The following is a 23480-nucleotide window of genomic DNA, read 5'->3' as shown; positions in this document are numbered from 1 at the left end:
TTTTCTTTCTTTCTTTCTTTCTTTCTTTCTTTCTTTCTTTCTTTCTTTCTTTCTTTCTTTCTTCTTTCTTCTTTCATATGTCATCTATCATCTATCATCATTACCATTATTATTATTATTATTTTTATTATTATCTGTCATCTATATAATGGCATGAAAGTTTTGTCCCTCCTCACTTTGACCATTTAATACCGGTTTAGTCTTCAAACTTCAAAATCTCTGCTCAAGTTTCACTTTCTTTACTCAATAACTACTAAATTAAAATTTTTATGGCCTAGAGCCTCAGAATTGTATTTTGTACAAAATGCCTATTTTTATGCACCCTATATTTCAAGGAAAACTGATCTATAGAAAAGAGATTTGGATAAAGAGTCTGAAGAATCTTATCTCAGGTCTGGATCTTTATGTAAGAGCTATGTATAAGTTTCTGAAAACTGGACAAATTTTTGAACCTTAGTAAGCTTCAATTTCCTAACATTTTATAATGGGAAATATCAATCTTACCATTATTGTGAGGATTACATAGGGTAATGTACATAAAAAGGACTTTGTAAATGGCTAGACTAGCACTGATTGGGCTCTCAGTAGCTTGGTACTGGTACTTTGACAGTGTCATATGATCTCACGACACTTCATTTTTTACCAATAAAAACCAGAACCTATGCACCACATTTGATTCTATCAAAAGAAAAGATAGATATGAAAATGATTTTAAAAAAAATACTATTCTTGGCAGGTTCAACAAACAATATCTTCTCGGGAGTTTTAATGTAACATGAAAAAAAATAATGCTGAAATGATGACTCAATGTCCACCTATCAAGTTTAAGGCACTGTGTTAAATGTTATGTACTTTTTAATCTTTACAGTAAATCATATATTAACAGGTCCTTTTCACAAATGAGAAGACTGAAATGTAGAAAGTTCAAGTGACTCATTCAAGGTCACATGACCCCAGTGGTGGACCTGTGGTTCAATTCTGATTCTTAATTTCATATGTATCAGAGATTCAACTCCATTCTATATAGTACTACACAACACTACTTTAAATAATTCAGCACAAACACATAAAATGTAAATTTCAGAGCATTAAAAATAGTTACAGGAAGAGGCAAATTTTTATGGCTTGAAAATAGATTTAGAAGCAGAAATGTAAGATAAAAATGAAGTAGACTTTGTGATTGACTCCCTAAATTTCACTCCACTTGTACCAATGTGGTATAGGGAATTAACCATGGGTGGCTCTGATTAGTCTATCCATTTTGGCAATCTCATCTGCCCCTGTGGTAATTGGTTCAGGAAGCTCGGAATAAGCCAATCAGATCATGGCAATCTTCTTACATGGGGTGTTGGTTCATGGTCTAGACTGGCAAAACCAGATGAAGGGATGGACATTTGTAAATATATGTTAGTTCTTTTGCCTGTTGTGTGGCAACAAGAAAGCACTTAACCTCTATTGTTCTTGGCAGTCAGCCTATGACTACCATGAGCTTTAGGGTAAAGCCAGCATTTAGACAGTGGAGGTTAATAAATTTGCTTTAGATTCCTGTCATGAGAGCCAATAGATTTTCTTTCTGTTTGAGCCAATTTGACTTAGTTTTCATATTACTTGTAACTGGAAGCATCAAAGACAAAAGATAACTGAGAACTCCTTTGGTTTGTGAAAGATTAACACTGGAACAATTCCTCATCTATGCAAATACTTGTTATATCAGCAAAATGATCTGGAAAAAGAATCTTCAACAATATCTAATTATCAAGCAAACCCTTTGGAGATGAAGAAAAAAAAGTCAATTGGGAAACCTGATAGAACAGCTGGCCAAATAAAAGCAAACAGCCAGATAGGTAAACACACAATTCAATAAAATTATTAAAGTGATTTCAAATTTACCTGTAGTGTAATGGAATTATCATTTTTTGATAGGGACTTCGAGCTTATTAAAGATGTACAATATTAATCAATGTACTCCTATGACAATAAAGTTCAACAAAATATTAAAAATCAGAGAATTTTAGAGCAATGTTGAAAAACCTAATTTTATAAACCCAATTAAATATCCTGTGTGTTTCTCATTGCTACACTCTCTTAAAAAAAGAAAAAGAAAAGAAGAAAGCTGAAAGGGTTGTAGATGTTACCATGTAAAGATGAAAAAAAAAGCTAAATTTGACAGCTTTGAATGATGAAGTCTGACTGGATACCACAAGACATAGTTCTCATATAGCCCTTGTCATTTTTCAACCAAAATGACTCAGGAATGTACTTTGCACCTCTAGGTTACAGAAAGTTCTTCAGGTAGTGAAGCTGGAAGGATAGTTTTTTCCAGTGAAGAGTTCAAGAAGACTTCCTCCGGGCTAGTATTTAAGATGGGACAGGTGACTTTATTATTATTGTATTTTGGTGGTAAAGGGGACAAATAAATATGCTAAAAGACTGGAAAATACAAGGCATTTTTGAAGAGAGGGAAAGCAGCTTTTTTTGTTCAGAATAGCAGGAGTTTATAAAAGTGGAGAAAAGTAGGTTGATGGAATACCTTGAAGACCAGGACAGTGAGTTTGAACTTTTTTATGTAGATAGCAGAGAACCAATACTTGTTTTTAAATGGGAGGTGGACTAACACATTAGATGTTATAGTGGAAGGGTAGAGAATGGTAATGAAACATTATTCCAGAATTTCATGTTTTGATAAACTGGAATAATAATGGAAGATGCTAATTTGGAGCCTGATGAGAGTTTGAAAAGGTAAGGAATAGTCATTGTGAGCAATGTGATAGGGACTCAATAACTGTTGAACAGCAATATTGCTCATAATATTGAAAGTTTATCTGAAATTAAAAAAAAATACACATGACTTTATAAGACTAAGTCACTATTATTCAATTAAATTCTTTATATCTTATGTTTTTTCAAAGCCAGAAACAGAGGTGACTGAGTTTGAAAGTTGGCATGATAAGTATCAAGGAGGTTATGCTCACCTATTGGGCAGATAGATTTCAGGTAGGAATTGAACTAAGTATAACTGGTGACCATACAAGTTATTTGGAGTCCATGAGAAGTTCAGGGAAAGATTCAATAAATGTGGGAATGCACCTACTGCAATGGATTAAAGCTACTGTCAGAGGTTTCATGTCCTAAGCAATACATCAAAATATACATGACAGAGCTTCAGGGACACAGGTTAGGGCCACCTACCTTTCAAAATAAAGCAAGATAATAAGGTACTGGGGTGTCAGCTGACTGATGTATCAACTGACTGTATAAAAACTCATCTCATGGACATAAAATCTTAGTGGACACATAAGCCTTTTCTTTAGCACTCCTATTTCTTTTCTTCCTATATACCCTATGTAACTAGAATCTAACTTATGATTTTTTCTTTGTTATTTGCATTTGGTTTTTAATATTTCAGTCAACATTTCTTTTTTTAAAAAGGATTTCTTATTTAAATATTGTAATATTTATTTATTTTTTGAGAGAGAGAGACAGAGTGCTAGCAGAGTAGCAGCAGAGAGAGAGAAGGAGACACAGATTCTGAAGCAGGATCCAGACTCTGAGCTGTCAGCACAGGGCTGGACATGAGGCTCAAACTTGTGAACTGTGAGATAATGACCTGGGCTGAAGTAGAACACTTAACTGACTGAACCACCAAGGCACACCTCGATCAACATTTCTTCTAAAAATGAGTGTATGTGTGTCTGCTATAAAAAATATGGTGCAACATGAAAAAAAATGCTAAGGTACTTATGGAGATGGTGGTGCCAGGCTTCAAAGAACTGTTTTGTGATTGAAGTTGTAGGAAATTTCTGAAAACTCCTTCTCTCGACTTCATTCCTACAGAGTTTTTCCTCTCATTTCACTGTGTATCTCTATTTTATATGACATGGCAATGTATTTAATATTAGGTGCCTATAATTATTTTTTAAAATTACTTCTCCTTTCCCTGTCCATTCTTCCCTATTTATCTGAATTTTAAAAATGTAATTACTGGAGCAGCTGGGTCGCTCAGTTGGTTAAATGTCAGACTCTTGATTTGGGCTCAGATCATGATCTTATTGTTCATAATTTGAGTCCTGCATAGGGTTCCATGCAGACAGTGCAGAGCCTGCTTAAGATTTTCTCCTTCTCTCTCTCTGCCACCCTCCCCTCATCTCAAAATAAATAAATAAACTTTAAAAAAATGTAATACTCACTTTGGGAAAAAGAATTAGATATTCATTCATTCATTCATTTAAGAACTTGCTTAACACATTGAGGAAATATCTACTGTATGCCAGACCCTAGGGATAAGGATTACTTTCTAGTGAAGAGAAGAAGACCAATAAGCAAATAAATGAGATAGTTTCAGATAGTAATAAATGCAAAGAAGAAAATAAAGGGTGAAAATCAGGTGAAAAAGACATGAGAAACATTAGATAAGAAGCTGAAAAATAAATGATAGAAAGGAGCCAGCCAGCCACATACAAATTACGGGCAAGTTTTCTAGGCAAAATATATCAATGACAAAATTCCTAAGTATTGATGAGTTTGGCACATTTATGGAACAGAAAGGATTCTGGTGTGGTTGAAGCAAAGTGAAGAAAGAATATAGAGGAGGGTGAAAGTGTTGGAAAGGTCAGTGGGTGCCAGACAACATTAGGATTTGAGAGCAATGGTAATGAATTTAGATTTTATCTGAGTGTGATTAGAAGCCATTGGCTAACACATGAGAAAAGCTGAAGGAAAGAAGCCATTGAAAATCATAGACCAAGCCCTCAGTAGCTGTAAGAATATTTTGGGGAAAATCTATTTAAATCACTAAAAATATTAATGATCAATGTTAATGCTAAAATTGCAAAACCTCTACAATAAAATTTTAGTAGCAAATGCAAGTAAATTGCAATGATTCAGTAAATCTCTTTTCCAATGCTGTTTTATTGCACTGTTAGTGCTCATTTGAAGTTGCCAGTGTAGTTTCAATGACAGTGATAGTCTCTAAAGGTATTTTGCATACCAGTTTCTTGTAATCTTATTGGGAGTATGATTATTCTTCTGCTTATGTTGTAAGTAAAACACAACACAACAAAAATGGCACAATCCCATTGCTACACCAGTCTTATAAAATTGGAATTTTATGAACATTATCCTGGTAGGTATTATTTGTGAACATGTGGTTGTCATTGGAACTCTGATTCCTTTGGGTTAGATGGAACTTGTGACTGGTTCAGACCAGTGAGTTATGAGCTAAAACGACTGTTGCCATTTTTGGCTGAAGCATTTAATTACCAATGTGAGACTCTCCTCATCACTATCGTTAAGATGTTTAAAGAATTCTATGCTTTGATTTAGAAAAATGTAAACACTTCTCAGTCAATTATCACAAAATTCTGATGAAGGTAAATTAGCCAACAATTGCAGGTAGTTAAGTAGACATAAATATTTAATGTAGTTTTACATGAGTTGAAGAAGTGCACACTCTGTATATTCCAATAGAAAAATAATACTGTCCGTCCACCGAAGGTGATCTTTCTGAAATGGAAAATAGACATTTGAGGGTCTATTGTACAAATTGCAAGAACAAATAAAAATAATCAACTTGTTTGTTAAAAACCTTAAGCAACTCAGATGCTATACTGAAGTTAATTTATTAAGCTAATATTACATAAATCCTAAGAAAAATGAGTTAAAGAAATCCTATAAGAAAATACCATATGGGGTGCTAAAATATGCAAGGTGTCATGTTTCTGTAAAGCTTTCTATAACTCCGATATTGAGTTTATTGTGTGTGTATGACTCATTACAACTCCGCAATGCAAATTAAGATAAAAAAACAATGCATGGACTTTTAAATTTATGAATTCACTTATGAATTCACGATTCATTTATGAATAATTTATAGATATCCTTGTGGCTTATGTTCCCAAATATACCATGAAGTGAATTTAGAATTGTTATTTTCAACGACACATTAGGGAACATATTCATAAACTCATTCTATTTAAGACAGGTGCATCTTTGACGGTACTATGACTAAACAGTAAGTAGAAAACTTTCTTTAATAATTTTTTTCTTTCTGAAGTATACATTTATACCTACTCTCATTTATTTAGATTTTCTGTCATGATTTTCCTTGATACCACCATGTTCTACAAGATATCTGCTAAGATTAGGGACATGTTTCCTGACAATGGAAATGAACAAAGGTTGACATACATGTATCTAGGATCATTAATTTCATATTTTAACTAAGTGAGCAAATCAGTAGCTCACTAAGGACTTTAAAAAGAATAAGATTACTCTCTAAGTGCTTGACAATGGCTGAGAAAAAATGGAGAAAGAACTGTGTTAGGGTTATCTTGATGGTTGCTGTTTTATACTCTGAGGATTTTTTTGCTATACAACTACAAGAAGACATATACCTCTATGCAATGTAACATTAAAAGCTCGGCACAGACTGAAAGATGACTGCTGTCAAATGGTGACAGTGAATTTGGTATAATCCTGATGCCACTATCTTACTCATGTGGAGAAAAAGAGTCAGTAGTCTCTTGCAGAGCACATAAATAGAGTGGTCCTGTAGGTTGGATAATTTGTAGCAGATATTCCATATAATGGATGAATTACAGGGAGAGTGTTTATAATACATACTATCTCATCCAGTGGGGTATGATCGATGCTGCTTATTAGCCTGACTTAACATTCTGTGAGCTGAGGTTGTGAGACAAATATATGAGTTTTGATTTACAGATACATACAGATCAGGTGATAAAATGTCTTTGAAACAGTGATTAGGTATTCCAAATGAAGTTTACTAATAACAGTTCTGTTTCTTGAGTTGTCACAAAAGAAATAATTATATGAACCAATAATCTCCTGAAAAAAAAACCCACATAATTCAAAGAGATTTGTTTTATGCTATAGTTTTCTGTGATTAATGAACACTTAAATTAGCCAAATCAGAATTCTGAGAAATGAGAAAGCTAATGGTTTGGCATAGATGATTAACTTATGTGGTTTAAAAAATATTTATGTTGTTTGAAACTTTGTACTTTTGACTTAGGATATTTTAAAATGTAAGACATAATTTCCAGGGAACCTAAAATCATTCAAACTATTTGGTTTCAATTTTTTAAAAATTAAGTATTTATTTACAAGTACAGTTACTTCCAAATCCTTTAGTGTCCTCGATGGTTTATAACAGCTCTCTACTCTTTATTTTTTGTGTTGCTTCATTGTCAACTAAACTGAAGGTATAGCAAAGTCCTATATTAACATTTATATAATGAATATTTGTGTTTTAAAAATATTGGATACCATGATTTAAATAAATGTTATAATACAGATTTTGTGCTTATTTTGGGTGATATTAAATTAATACCTATTAGATATGCAGATATTGATGATTGTTACTGGTATGAATAAAAAGTACCTTAGAACTATCTGTCATAGGTTCATCTACACATCTTTTCCAAAATGAAATATAAGTTGTGCATTTAACTTTTTAACTTCTTTTTTAAACTCAGTCTTATCCTCTTGGTTACTCTGTATTTAAAGCCCTTTGGCATTTATCTCACATTTGAGAAATTCCTTTGTACACTAATATAGCTATTGCATCTTGCTCAAGGATGGAAGCCATCACAATTGAATCTTCAATACATGTAAATATTGTTTAATATAAACACATTTTTCCCACTTCGGGAAAGTGATGCGAGATTTCATTGCTTCAGTTTACTGAATACACTGAGATGGCCCTGATGGTGTTTCACAGTTTATTCTAATGACAATAAATGAGTAGAGAACAAAATTATGCCAAACATATCAACATCATGATTTGACCCTGAGGAAGGAGAAACAGTAAAAATGCTCCCAATCACCTTTAGAATGTATTATCAAATTTTAATTGAACAAAATGGGCAAAACAATCAGAATATTAAGGGATATTTTAGTCAGTGGATAATCAAATAAGATTAATTGTTGGAGAAATGTATACCATTTTTCTTCCCATACATACCATGAAAAACGATTCATTTCCTTAATCTTAAATATTAGAGAAATAAAAATGATTTCTCTAGTTAAGAATATCAACAATAATATCTACCATTTACAGAGAAGCATTCTACCATTTGAGATCTCATTTCAGTCTCCTATTAAATCTGCAAATTAGTTATTATATGCCTGTTTTACCAATGAATAATCCAAAACAGGTAAAATGACTTGCTTATGATTATCTAGCTAGTGTCACGGTGAGATTGATATCTGGGGCTGAGTTGTTTTTATACTGCCTCACTGTATTGGTTGTGCAAACTAGTTACTCTCACAGCCATTTTAAACAATTTGAATCATTTTTAGGGGTGCCTGGGTGACTCAGTCGGTTAAGCGTCCGACTTTGGCTCAGGTCATGATCTCAAGGTTCATGAGTTCCAGCTCTGCATAGGGCTCTGTGCTGACAGACAGCTCAGAGCCTGGAGCCTGATTCAGATTCTGTATCTCTCTCTCTCTCTCTGACCCTCCCCGCTCACGCTGTCTCTCTGTCTCTCAGAAATAAATAAAACATTAAAAAATTAAAAAAAAACATTTTGAATAATTTTTTTTTAAATTTTTTTTAATGTTTTTTATTTATTTCTAGGAGAGAGAGAGAGAGAGAGACAGCGTGAGCAGGGGAGGGTCAGAGAGAGAGGGAGTCACAGACTGAAACAGGCTCCAGGCTCTGAGCTGGCAGTCAGCGCAGAGCCCGACGCGGGGCTCGAACCCACGAACCGCGAGATCATGACCTGAGCGAAAGTCAGACACTTAACCGACTAAGCCACCCGGGTGCCCCAGAATAATTTTTAAATCAGGCTATTGAGATTCAACTAACATTTACTGAGCAGCATCTCTAAACTAGGTCTAGTGCTAAGTGCCTGGGTTGCCCAAAGATACTGTTTTCCAAATGAAGCACAAACACAGCAGACCTTTCCTTGCTACTTTTTATACACCTTAAATTTATGCAATTTTATTTTCTCATTGCCATAAATAACCGTGCAGCTGTCACTTTTATATCTCAGCTTCTCATGCCTGCCCATTTGAATCTTGTAGTGGTTATTTTCTATTTTAATGAACTATTTCCATAAAGCCAGGAAGTATCTTTTCCCCTTTCCTCCTCAGTTTTTAAGTACCTCAGCAATGATCCAGAAGTTTCTGAAGGTAAAATCTACTGATATACTCAATCAACAACAGAGACCCATGTGCTCATGACTGCCAATCTTCACATATAATGTGTCAAATAAGATTTTCCTAATACATAGTAAGAAATAAGCTAGACACATTCTAGTTTTAAAAAATGAAAACAAGAAGAAGAGAAATTTATATGAAATACTTTTATCAAGAATGATTCACTGATTCATTTTTTTCTTAACATTAAACAGACATCATCTGCTGTTCAGTTTCTCCCCTACTCTTTCACCTCAGTTCCTCTAACTCATTAGAGAGCTAATTGCCTTTGTAATTCCAAATTAAGGAGTACTTAGAAAACGGAGACATTACCTTTGCCAGGTGTTTAGGAGGACAAAATCTAATCTTCAGTAAAAGTCAGCAAAAGTTTCTTCCAATCAGTGCTAGTCCTCTCTCTGTTCAATATTAATGGATTTTTGTGTTGTTCAGTGAAGAATCATTCAGAGACCAGACTACATGTCATATGATGTTACACAAAATCAAGGAAATAATTAAGAATTGAGTATTTTGAAACATAGATTGAAATAAAACAAGATTTTAGGATAGAGACTAAAGTGAACTTACCAATTTTCCATTGTTTTTGGAGGTGTGAGCAATCATTGGGCTGATATTCCACAGATGTTTTGTTTGGAACTTGGATTCTTGGTTACCACACATGCGTTATGAAAGAAGGGCCATGTAGTATTTATATGCCCTGTGAAACTGTGTATTCTAGACTTTATGGGAAAACAAATTACTACCAAATATTGAAAAGACATGCTAAAACAATCTATGAAACAGTCACAGAAAACGAATGGATTGAGGAAATTTAAAAGGTCACATGTTAGAAAGGATTGATGGTTGGTTTATGGTATGTCTATAAAAACTATGAAAAGGGAGTAAGTAGATGATTTTTCCAAACAATCAAACAAATGAGCACAGGTAAAATGTACTTCTGGTATTTTGCCCAAGTAATATTGGTGAGTTTAAGGACAACCTTCTGAACATAAACCCCATTTTTTTTGTTTTGTGTTGTTTTGTTTTCATGACTTTTGTTATAATTTACTCACAAGTAGGTAAGAAACAACGAATATCAAAGATTGAAAGACCAGCAGCCACAATTGAAATGAAGACCAGGTGCTTTTTAAGGCAGTTGGAAGTTTTGTCCTTCCTTCCTAATTGTGGCAATCATAAGAAAGTTTAAAATAAGGGAATGAGAAGAGATCATGCAGAAAGAGGTCTGTTTCTTTATTACTGTTTAGTAATCTTAGTGATGTTTTGTGCAGAAGTGATTCTTTTCTACCAAAACCTAGAATGTCTGGAAAAGCAGTCCCACAAGATACCCTGAGAAAATAGTCATTGGAATTTGATATCTTATATGATTGGCAAGACATGGGAGTCAGAGAAATTTCAGACTTGTCTTCGGATTTTGTCATTTAGACCAAAATATAAGACAGAAAGTAGTGATGAATAATGTTGAGCTTCCTGGTCATGTGGTCAAAGATTAGAAACTTTAGAGGATTAAAGAGTGTGAAGCCTGTCCTTAGAGATAGATGTGAGTGAAAAACTCTTATTTGCAAGATAATGTAGACTGTCTTCTCTCTCTTTCTGGCTTAACAATTGACTTTCATCCAGCTCATGTATAAAATATTCTGACTCCAACACAGAGCTTGTCACTCCATTCTCTTCTTATAGGACTCTTTTCTTTCCTTCCTTCCTTATTCTACTTCTATCTCTTTCTTTTTCCCTTCTTCCCTCTCAGCTCTCCCCTTTCATTCTTTCTTTCCTCCTTCCTTCCACAAATATTTATTAATATTTGTCAGGAACTACAATGTGTGAGGAACTAAGTAGGTCCAGGTGATACAATAATGAATAAATGAAAATGATGTGGCAAGTGATGATGGAAGACAGTATAGTAATTTAAAATGCTTGCTTTGAAAGCTTTAGTCTGCTTGAACTCTACTCACTATTCCACTGATTAGGGTGACATTCAACAAGTCCTAAATCTCCCTGAACCTTAGTTTCCTTATCTGCAAGTTGGAAATAAAAATAGTATTCCATTCTATTTGTTTTTATATGATGTGCTAAATAGATAAAGTGAAATAATTTATATGGACCTTTAGCACAGTGCCTGGCATATAGGAACTAAATAAATGTTAGTTGTTTTCTATTACTATTAATGGGGCTTATGGTCAGACAGTAAAATGTGCTGCTCATATATCTCTAACAGTACTCCTTATATTTCATTGTAAAAAGACATCTTCCTCTATGTCAGGGACTTAAGCTGTTCATGGTTAGTTGGTTCTTAGCATTGCACCTGTCACATATTATATGCTCTCTAAATGTCTGATGAATCAGTGTTGCATGAGTGAATGAAAGGTTAGCATGGTTAAACTTAAGCAACCTGCCCAAAGTTACATGACCAGTAAGAACTTGTGAGGATGTGAAATGGTCTGTCTGACTTCAAAGCCCACACTTTCCTTTTACACATTATTGCTCACCTCTCTGCAACTACTGTGATTTGGTTATTACACCCATCATGCCATAGGATTTGCCCTTACCAAGGTCATTAATAACTTTCAAGTTTCTCAGTCCAATGGTAAATAAATATTTGTTTTTCTCTTACTTGCATTTGACACTATTGTCCTTCCTGAAATTCTCTTTTCTCTTTGTCCCTAGGACTTGGTTTCCTTGGCTTTCTTCCCAGTAGCTTACTTTATCCAGCAGCCACTTCTCAGTCTTTGTAGATTCCTCCTCCTCTTCAACATTAGTGTTTCTTGAGGTTCTATCTTGAGCCTTTATCTTTTCATTCTTTACATTCTATCTCTGTACTTTCATTTCCATCTGATGTGCTCAAATCTACATATTAACTTCAATGTTTCTCTCCTAGCTCCATTGCCACAAATCTATTTGCTTACAAAATATTTCTTTCTGGAGAGCCTTATCTTAAATGCTGTCCCTTTACCCCCAATCCACTTCTCCTTACCTTCCAGATTACATGAAAAGCATGATCGCTCATTAGGGTGGGTACATAATTTAAAGTGTAAACCAGGAAACTTTTGAGAGTGAAGGGGCTTCAATAATAATTACTCTGCCATGCCTAGTTTAACTTGGAACTGTCTTAGTCTAACCAGAATATATGGTCTCCCTGTCTTTGACCGCTAAATTAAGCATTACAACTGGCATTCATTTTTAAATCTTCTTTCTCAGTTTTCACAGACTGTGAGCCACCAAGTTCTATTGATGCTGTGTCCTTCCTATTCGTATGAATATGTGCACTCTTTTTTTTAATCTCCATTATTATTGTCTTCTTTCAGACCTTTCTTATTTCCTGTGAAGATTATTGCTATAGCTTCCTACCTGGTCTATCAGCAGCCAATTGTTCACTCTCCTCTAAAACACCTTCTGCCATTTTCAGAATTATCTTCTTAAAGTGTATATCAAGTCCTGTCCCTTTCCTGATTTGGTATTTTGATGGATATCCATAACTTTCAGCATAAAAATTAAGCTCTCTCTCATGACATTAGAAGGTACTTATGCTCAATCCCATCTCACCACTTCTCCCTCTTGCATACTAAAATTGTCCTGGCACACAGTAGGTACCCAATAAGTAATGAATAAAATCAGCACTTAAGACACAACCCACACACCAAGAACTTATCTTAACAAGTTTACACAAATGTGAGGTGATAGTAAATGTCATTTTTATATCAAGATGGATATGTAAGAAAAATAGTTTGTCTGTGGGACAAAATATATAGTGAAATATGATCACCTTACAGTTTGTGACTCAAAAATATATATGATATAAAATCCAACTAATAATTTTTTCTCAAAATGGAAGAGTGAAATCAGAGCACTGTTTCAAAATAGCAAAATGTTCCCATCAAGAAACCTGTGAAAGTCAAAGTCATTTGACTGAAATATCAGTGTCTAAAAGAAAATGTGCCTCCTAGTAGTTCTCAGTATTTGTTGAGTGAACAAAATACAAAGTTAGTCTCCATCAATTCGTTATCTGTACACAATGACAATTTTTTGTTTGTTTTTAATTTGCAGGCACACACACACATACACACACACACACACACACACACACACACACACACAAATTGCTTCAATCATTTCCATTGGTCAATTATCAACTGTCACTTCAATGAACCAAACTAAATGTGCTACAGAGAATCCAAACACATGATTGACCAACAAATGTTAATGTAAAACTACTTAATGTACAAAGTCTAAGCTAGGAAAGCAAGCCATTGGTGTATGTTATTTAAATAATCTTATCCAATACTATTGATAGTAGTGATCTAAAATTTCCACAATGGTGTAAGATATTTCAATAACACACTGCATGATTGAGATTAGATTTTCTTCAAGAGGGAGGATATTTCATATATCCATTTTAAAGATTTTTAATTTTCTAAAAATACAAACATATTAACTGAATAACCTCCATTTTTCTCTAAAACATGCATTATTTGCAAATTTATTTGCCTTTACTATTAATTAAGAATAAAATTACACTGAAAACATTTGTCATTGTCCAGTGATCCTCAAATGTTGGCCAACCCAGCTTTGTTTTTGTGACTATTTGGTCTTTCTCTTTCCACTAGAATTAACTAACTAATTAATTAATTAATTACTAGAAACTCTTTTGAGTCCACTACATTACTTCACCATTTGAAGGCTTGTGCAATCTCCAAGTTCATTATATAATGATGGGAAAGAAAAATTATGCAAACTCTATCTTCCAAATGATACTTATGTTAAATATTTGTACGTTTTAAAGTTTGAAACTTTCAGAACTGGCCAGGTGCTAAAGATAAGCATTTATATCATTTTGGAATCTACATGGTTCACAAGGATAGTTCTATAAGAAATGTAAAGATAAAGTCCATTAACACATTAATACTGCTTTATTCTCAGATTAGATTCTCAAATTTGAAATACATTCAAGGTCTTCATTTAGCTTGAATTTCCCTTTGTATTGGGAAAGTTATAGTACTTATATCCTCCCAAGCCTAAAAGACAGAAAATTCTCAAAATTTCCTCTCTTGTTAGTGAGAATCACTGAAAATTATAGTTTGGAGAAAATTTGGAGAGTATTTAATCAAAGGTTCCAAACTGGTTTCCATCAGGTAGTAATTGATACCTTTAGGTTATTTTCTGCTATTTGAAAACAAAAGAAAAGAAAACAAAAACAGGTAACAATACTTCACAAGCAGCTAAAATGTTATTGGCTAGGTTTAAATCACCTAGTTTGGTAATTCCAGCTACAGCATGATGATAAGAGGTTTTGTGGGAATTAAAATATAAATATGAATTAATGATTACCCTAACAAAATAAACAAAATGTTTCAAAATGGGATAGAGATATTAAAAAGACATTTCATGCAAAAAGCTGATGAAACCTTTGAAGAGGCTCTAATATACTAATTTTACAGACAAAAATATGAAGATTTAGACAAGTTTGTTGTACTTGTAAAAAAAGATATATTAATATCCTTTGTTAGCTTCCTTTTCTTTGTATAGAGTAATACATAATTTAATAGCTATAGGAGGTTGGCTTCATGGCTGTGTTACCTACACAATCACTCAGGTCCTTACTTTAGAAGGTCTCCATATGTGGATTAATGCTCTGCTGTCATAGTTGTGAAAATTTTACTAAGTATTGACCCAGGGGCTCTGCATTTTTAGTTTGCACTGGGTCACACAGATTGTGTATATGCCTATGCTATCACCTAGTTATTTCATAATTTTCTCTAAAAGACTGAAAGTTATCCAGGGAAGGTTTATTTTTTAGTGTTTCACATCATTTCTAAAATTTTGTTTATAACGTTTATTCATTTTTCAGAGACAGAGAGAGACAGTGTGAGTGGGGGAGGGTCAGAGAGAGAGAGGGAGACACAGAATCCGAAGCAGGTTCCAGGCTCTTAGTTGTCAGCACAGAGCCCTACATGGGACTTGAACCCACGAACCATGAGATCATGACCTGAACTGAAGTCAGACACTTAACCGACTGAGCCACCCAGGCGCCCCTCACATCATTTCTAAAGATGCCTCTAACACCAGTGGACTAGTGGCCATAGAGCCACACGAAAGGCTGAGGCCTTGGTGTCTTCATCTTTCCATTCCAAGTGCCTAGCTCAGTGCTTGATACAGAGAAGGTGCTGAATGAATGGGTGAGTCAATGAATAGCAAATTATCAACACATACCTGTTGACTTATTTAATTAACAAAACAGTCAAATTTTTAATAGTTTTAGAAAGGTTAAAGGTAAACTATTCAAGGAAAAATCTTTCTTGAAAAGAATAAATGGAATTGAATTCATAGATATTTTAAAGGAAATAAAATTGAAAGACAGGTTTAACCTCAAGTTGAACAAGTGATAGGTGGAAGGAAATGGTTAGTGGTTAAAAATAGTGGATATGTCTAAAAAAATTGCATCCTCAGGTGGACTGTCTCTTCTCAAATTCAATTTAATACACAGCAGATTCATCCTGTAAATTGTAACCCAGGAAATGAAAATTGTTGTCCATGTTTGGAGAAAGGAGTGCATATGGGCTATGTATTCAGGAAGAACCAAAGATTATTGATTCTTCTTTGACTGTCCCAAGTGTTCTTGACCTGCTGTTTGCATTAATAAACAGAGTATTATGGATATAAAATTTGCATGAAGAAGTGGATTTTTAAACTCTTTCTTCTGCCTCTGGGCAGAATAAACAAAACTCAGGCTCTGGTTCCCAGTCATTGCAGCTTAGTTAAACACATTTTATTCTTTAAACCATGATAATTTCCTGTGATTATATTGGCTTTGGGAAACATATTTCTAAAATTCATTTTTGTAAAATAGAATAACAAAAAACTAACATTCCTTTCTCTGGAGTCTATCATATTGTTTTTGATCACCCCTCTCATATTTGTTGAGACTATCAGTTTTTTACAAATTGTGTAACAGTTTCAGTGTTATCTCCTAATGATCAATTACCTTTGCCCTGGATCATACTACACTTCTATCTATCTGTAAAGAGGTTCCCTATAGCATTGTCTAGGCTTACTTTCTGTTTGTTGCTATACCACACTTGAATAAGTGACTTGAATTGTGCACAGATGTCTGGGTGTGGCTTTTGTATTTCAGCAAAGAAATTTCTTTTAACATATACATTACTTCTATTACAGTTCTACAAATTATTCATGGTGCTGCTATAATGCTGGTTCACTGAATATTAAGTATGTGAAAGCAAGTGATTTTATGCTTTGGATGATTATTTATGGGAAAATTCAATTTTTGGAGGATGATAAAAATAGTGAAAAAGAAGAGAATAATAGAATGACAGTCACAGGCAAAATGAAGTAACAGTGGAAACTAGCATTTGGGGAAAATATAGCTTTAAAGTAGTGAATGGGGAGAGAAGCAAGGGGCATAACTAGTCAGGAACACTCAGATTCTAAACAGGCCATATGAAGCCTTAGGGCTACACACCTGAGCTCAAATTTGATATGCTTACAGAGCCAGAAGAAAAATTTCACGATTTGGTAAGATGCACAAAAGAATTTCATAGCCTATCTCTGATGGGAAAGGAGATGATAAAAAGTAGTTTCCATCAATCTTGGGGAACACATATTTTTTAGTCCCCTGAATCTCCACTGAAATAGAGTTACCGGCTTATGGAAATATATCCCTTTCCACCCAAGAATGTTCCTCATGCTCAACATTGAACAAAGTGAACTGCTGAGACAATCCAATGGCGGTATTCTATAGGAAGATGTATGACGGGATTGTTTTTACTGTTCCCATTTTTATGTGACACATACTGGAATAAGTGTACTTTAAGGATTCTGCTCATGGAATTATAGCTATCGTTAGAAAAACTCCATTTAGAATGTTCAACTTTGGCCTGTACTACTTGGTCTGTACTATTAGAATCCTCCAAGTTTATAAACCAATGAATGGGAATAGGAGGAAGAATAGCAGGGTAAAACTATTTTGAGTTTTATTTCACAAGCCAACATGAAAAACAGCAACAGTCAAACTTCCAAGCTCCTTCAATTACCAGGAGCTGTTAAAAAAATAGTAAAAATAAGAAAAAGAAGAACGAAAGTCCTGTTAAGTTTTTAAATCTGTCTAAGACCAACTAGGCAGAAGAGGCAAGCTATTTTAACTAATTTTAGAAAAGTAATACAAATATATAATAGAAAATTGGTGCCTTGATCAAATTTACTTTAAATGAAAGCTTGAGCTGAATGTTACATGAATATTCAGACAATAGAAACCTGTCTGAAATTTCTTTTGAATGTAATTCTAAAATTCATGCATTTTATCTTCTCCTAGGCAAAAAGCCAAAGGCTAAAAGAGCAGAACACAAAAAAGCTGAACCTGAATTATGTTCTAAACCCTGTTGAGTTTAATTTTACTTATAAAGCAGAATGTTGGTTTGCCACTTAAATTTGCCCCTCACAACCCTGTAAAAATACCTAGTTTCTTGTTATCAGGCTCTAAATTGTGTTATTCATTTGGAAAGCTCCAATTTTAAGAACATCATTCTAAATTACTAGGCAAGTGCTACATAATAAATACACATAATCTAAAACAGACCACAGCAAGAGAAGAAAGTAATTTTCCATAAATTTGACTGCAGTATGGTGTTTGCAATTCCATGAGCCTTATAACTTCAAAAGGCACATAGGGAAATTTTTTTTTTTAGCTAAATGGAATATCATGAGAGAATGAGCACTTTAAAAGGTTGATGTTTTATAAAAGGGTAATACAGATACACTTTCTTGAAATAAATTTGCAAAAAAGTTCTAATAGCCTTTTGAACAGAAACATATCCCCCCCTCCCCAAAAAATGAACAAAGTCACTCAGATGTTTCAAAACATTTTACTTGGAGCAATGATGGATGAACTACCAAAAATTAATAAACCTGTAATAATACATACAGCTACAATAAAGAGATGAAGGTTACTATATGCCTTATGTTTCCTATTCAAGATTTTTATAATATTAACGAATTTTTAAAAATTATGATTGGAAAACACTCCAAATAGATAAAAGGCCAGTTTATCTAAAATATAAGTTTTTGCTATGGATTGTGAATTTTTATTTTCAGAGATCACGCAATAGAAAGACTAATAGAAAGGATCACGCAAAGGGTCTTAGCATTTATGGCGTTTTCTGTAGTTATACTGTATCTTAAGCTAAAAGAAAAGAAAGAAGAAAAGAAAGGAAAGAAGGATAGGAGGGATGCAGGGAGGGAAGAAGAAGAAAAGAAAGAAAGAGAGAGAAAGAGAACATGCATGCTAGGAGCTGCATTTCTCATACTGGGAAATAATGTGCTAAAGGAAATTGGCGCTATAGTCATTTACTTAATTCAATTCAAATAAGATGTAATTTTATAGGTTTGCAGAATTTGATAGCCTGGTTCATAGGTGGAAACCACTTAACTGTCATTTCTGCACATTCTGTTTGACATTTTCAGACTTAAAAAATCCCTGTCACTGAACAGTTGCAAATGTCACCATATTAGGCATGTACTTTTTTTGTTTTGGGAAGCAGAATTTAGAAGTCAGTGGAGGAAAAAAAGTGCCTCGGGGTTCCGCTAGCTTTGCATTTGAAAAACACATCTACACACAAACAAATTTTATCCCTGTAGTCCCAGTATTGGTGGCTCACCTGTTTAAAATTTCTGTTTGGCATTAAGTTTGTGAAACACTAAGTGACCATTTATTACTAAAAGTGTTTTAGACGCTGAAGTTGAATCTACAGGTTTTGTCTGTTACTTAGAAGCAGTTTTCCATGTAATCTTTTCAAAGGCAAAAGGTTAAACAAAAATAACATATATTGTAAAATTGAAAGTAAAATGCCCAGTACTGATGTGCTCAAAGTCCATGCATTTAAATTCCTTTGTATGATAATTTATGGTGATCATGTCTTCAGACTGCACTATTAGCATACTCACCCCTAACAAGAAGTTCTGCCTCATCTGACACACTGTCTGCTGTGGTCTGTACCCTGCAGCCATATCTCCCAGCATGCATCAGAAGGATGTTCCTGATCATTAAATCTGCAGAGGATGCTTGCTGAAAGAGGGATGAAGTGCCAGTTTAAAATGTTGCAAATCTGCCTAGTTCAAGGTGGTTTAAGGGGAACTTTGCACATTCAGTCAAAGGGCCCATTTTTGTCTTTACAATTTATATGACAACAATACAGAAACCAAACATGCCCTATTTTAAGGAACACATGGAAGTTGTTTTGAACAATTGTTAATAAAGAGTTTGAACATTTATACTGAATATAATGATTTAGCAACTACAATATTTAAGAAATATTTAAATATGCACAAACATTAATATATTTAAAAGGATAGAAAAAATAATCAGTGAGCCAAAATTATTGCTTTGATATTTAAAGACAGGCCTATATTGTGGCAAGACAATAGTTTTGAAAGGAATAGCAACTTGTGAAAATTAATTTTGAGAAGATAGCAGTCAAAAGATTATACTGTGTGGCTTTATTGAATGGTTGCCTCTATAAGTACACTGTAGGAAACAGAATGAGAGTGCTTAGGTGAAATATTGCTGGTCCCAAAGCCATACATCTTTACTTAACAAAGATTTATTCCTCCCATAACCACATAACCACCACCATCAGGGAGTAGGGTCAGACTGAATCTCTGTTAATCAATGTAGTTACAAAACACAAAGGAGGTCCAAAACACTTGATTCTTGTTGGGAGCAAGATGATTAGAACATCGTTGAAAAATAACTGCAGTTTCAGAGATTGATAAGTACCAGGGAGAATATCTTTAGATGTATCAGTTCATGGGATCCGTGATGACCCTACACATTAGAATGTTGGGTACAAACCTTTCATTACTTAATCTTGGCTTTCATGCACTCTATCAGGAAAGATAGATTTCTTTTTTTGTGTGTGTGAACATGCAAAGATCTGGAATTCACAATTCAAAAGGTATTTTTTTGGATAACAACATAGCAAAACTCCAATACCCTTTTCAGTTTTTATGTTTCAGTCAAAAACAATTGACTGGAATGAGAGTAGATACACATGGCTTGAAACGACATTAAAAAAAAAAAAACCTCAACACTTCTCTTCACTAGTAGTTGAGCATAGGAAAGAATGTTCAACACAAGCCAGAGAGAAGCACTTCAAATCAGAGATCTTTTATTTTTTGATGGAATAGGTGAATTACCTTTAAAAAATGATGCATTTGTCTTTAGAGGGTGTATCCCCATGATTATTTGAATTCATCTTATTTTGGAATCATATTTTGTTATCTTATTTTGCAAATTGGCCTGTTTCTTATCTTGATACAGACCATTGGGTTATATAAAAGTAATAAATGCGAGAAGAATTTCTAGAAATTCTTTTCATTATCCTTAGCATTCATTGAAAGCGTGTAAAGTGATTGGAAGTTTTTACCTCTCAAATTATGTGTCTTTATTTAAATGAAATGTTTAACTGTATACTATGTTTTAAGTCATTTCTTTCTGATATTTCATTCTGTTTTTTTTTTCCTTTCTATTAGTCTTACGAAAGGAACTTCTAAGGGCATTGAAAATTTCTCTCATGAAATAAGTGGTACAACATGGTCTTTTTTAGTCATTTACAAAGAAATGCTTCATGGTGAGAATACATTAAAATGTCATAACATTTATTTCAAGGAATGTGGTATCTGTCCAGTGTCCTACATTCCTAATTTTCTTAGGATAAATTGATACTCTTAAATTTCATTTTGGTTTGTCTCTATTGGAATAAGTACTTATTCCTTTTAAATCTGAAAAGGAAATTTACACGTTAAAACTCTTTGATTTAATATGGGTAAAAAGAAAAGCAAATTACAGGCATTATATGCCATAATTAGTTTCAAATCAATATAATTTAATACTGTATAAATAAACTTTGATATTTTTAACATTTTGTAGCATGGGTCCATTTTATGTGTAAAAATTTCTTATACCTCTGGATTTCAAAGTTTTCCTTTTAGGCTATTTAAATTAATTGGGAATCAATATGCAAACTATAAACTCAGAATGAGCCCTATGTCTACTTGAAAAGCCAAGGAGATGCCCTGAAAATCAGAGAAGACTTTATATTTTCCAGAAATAATACTTCTGAAAAATTGTGCTTGGTGGTTTTTGTTTTGTTGCTTTTTGTTTATTTTTCAATATTACAAACTGATTGATGGTAGTTTAATGGCAGAAAAAAGTAATGATTTAAGTCAGTTTGCAGGCTCACATTTTTGAAAAATTATTGTGTAAAATAACATTCTTGTGATTAAATAATTGATTGTCTTAATATCTGGAACTTTACCTTTTCAAATCATTGATTTCTTTTTGCCACAGATAAAAGTCCCCAAACCTTTGTGCTTTCTGTTGAATTATAGTAAAAGAAAAGCTTAATGGGATTAGGAAGAGTCTTCACTGAAAATCACATAAAGGTCCAAGGAATTCAGGAGGATGAAGTATAGATTAGCTTTCCTATGCTGTCTTTTACTTGATACCTGCAATTAATAGTATGCAATGCTTTATTAACTGTCTGAAGCTGCATCATCATCTATCAGGAATAAAAAGTCTATACCCTATTGCATTTCTGTCAATGTCAAGACTGTCTGAGGAGTTGAAATGGTCTCATTTTGGGCTCATCCCTTCTCTTTTGGATTATATCTGTGTTATATTTTTACAATTCTAAACAGGGAAGATTAACAGTGAAATGAATGGATTGTGAACAGTAAACCTAAATTACCCTTTGAGTAGATTTACTGATCTTTCAAGAGAAGTAATGAGAAGAATTCATGTGGGAGCCCATTATACTTAATCTCAGCCCACAGTATGTAGTTCCTGAGAGAGAACCTCCACAATTTAGTGCACTTTTAATGAAATGGTTACTTACAGCAGATGCTTGCTTTCTTAGGCTTAAACCTCATTTTCACTTTTTCTCTCTTAGGAGTTACTCTCTCTTCTCTTGTTTTCTTTGACACTTGCCTTATATCTTGCCTTTGCTGCTTTTTTTGGCTTTATGAAGAAATTGTGTTACATGTTACTTCAAATGAACTTCCCTACAACCTGTACTTAGCACAATACTCCAAGCATTGTGTGCCTACCATAGCGATTGACAAATAGTGGGAGCCCAAGAAGTATTTGCTGGATGTACGAATAAACAAAGCCTCTTTAAGAAAGAGGCTGGTACACTTATGGTGAGCAGAGCCATAATGCATAGACTTGTGGAATTACTATATTATACATATGAAGCAAATGTAACAAATTATGTCAATTTTGTCATTTTATGCCAAAAAGAATAAAGAAGTTGTATTTTCATTTTCTGTGAGGGCAGCAATATGACTAATTCATTCACATTTCTTGGTCACATAGTCTCACTAGAGCAGTAGCTAGATTATTATAACTTTTATTTTGACTTTGAAATAATACAGGAAATGTCATCCTTCCACTCAAGTCTAGATCTTTATTGGCTTTCACTTTGGCTACATGTCTTGCTCATCCAACATAAGAATGTTAGTTAAGACTTTCTAAAAATGGAAGCTCATATAATTTTTCTGTTCAAAATGTTGACTGGCTCTTATTGCCTTGAGGATAAAGTCCAATTTCCTCATTTGAACACAGAAGGCTCCTCAGAACATGATGCCACCTCCTATGACAGAATCTTGTGCTTCTACAGCCTTACCTCCATATTTCCCCATCCATGGGAATACTTTCCATAATTCTGCATATTGTTCTGTTGCAAATGCTCTTTCTCCTTTCTTTGCCCTAGAAGATACTTTTGTTTATAGCTCAAATGCCTTCTCCTTGGTAAAGTCTCTCTGGACATTACCTAGGCTTCCTTAGTTCTGCCACTGTTTAGTTATGCTTCAAATAGCATTTCACTCATGTCTCTGCATTAGCATTTGACATTCTTGGAAGTCACCCCCAAGGTCTACTATGGGCAGTCCCAGAGCTGAGCTAGGTGCTGATGTAACCAACAATCCCTGGGGAAGTTAATGAATGCATGGATGTTTTGATTCCTTCCTTCTCTGTACCTGTTTTATCTCCTCCATCCCCTCCTTTTATCTTTCAAAGAAATTAGGAAGGGAAATAAGAAAAGACCAGAGAAAAACAGTGGAAAAAAATATTTAAGGAGTAATATACAGATTTTGGAAAGACAGAATTGTGTGAATCCCTGCTCTACCATTTATTAAATTTTTAACTTGGGAAAACTACCCTGTCATGCAGAGCTTCTCTCACAGCTGCAATATGATAATGCAGGGATATCCCATAGCAATGTGTCTGGCACATAGTAAGT

The 23480-nt window shown here is 33.9% G+C and overlaps 1 protein-coding gene across 1 annotated transcript in view; it reads right to left on the bottom strand.

The window, feature by feature from the left end:
- The window catches only part of CNTN5 (contactin 5), a 433859-nt gene that overhangs the window by 95364 nt on the left and 315015 nt on the right, over window positions 1-23480 (bottom strand). Inside the window, exon 11 of the mRNA XM_039221110.1 lies at window positions 19126-19246. Coding sequence (XP_039077041.1) covers window positions 19126-19246 — 121 coding nt within the window. The remainder of the gene's footprint in view (window positions 1-19125; window positions 19247-23480) is intronic.

Source organism: Hyaena hyaena, unplaced genomic scaffold (assembly GCF_003009895.1).
Source record: "Hyaena hyaena isolate Hyena2069 unplaced genomic scaffold, ASM300989v1 scaffold_945, whole genome shotgun sequence".
Classification (NCBI taxonomy): Eukaryota; Metazoa; Chordata; class Mammalia; order Carnivora; family Hyaenidae; genus Hyaena; species Hyaena hyaena.
This window is presented reverse-complemented; position numbering and strand designations above follow the sequence as displayed.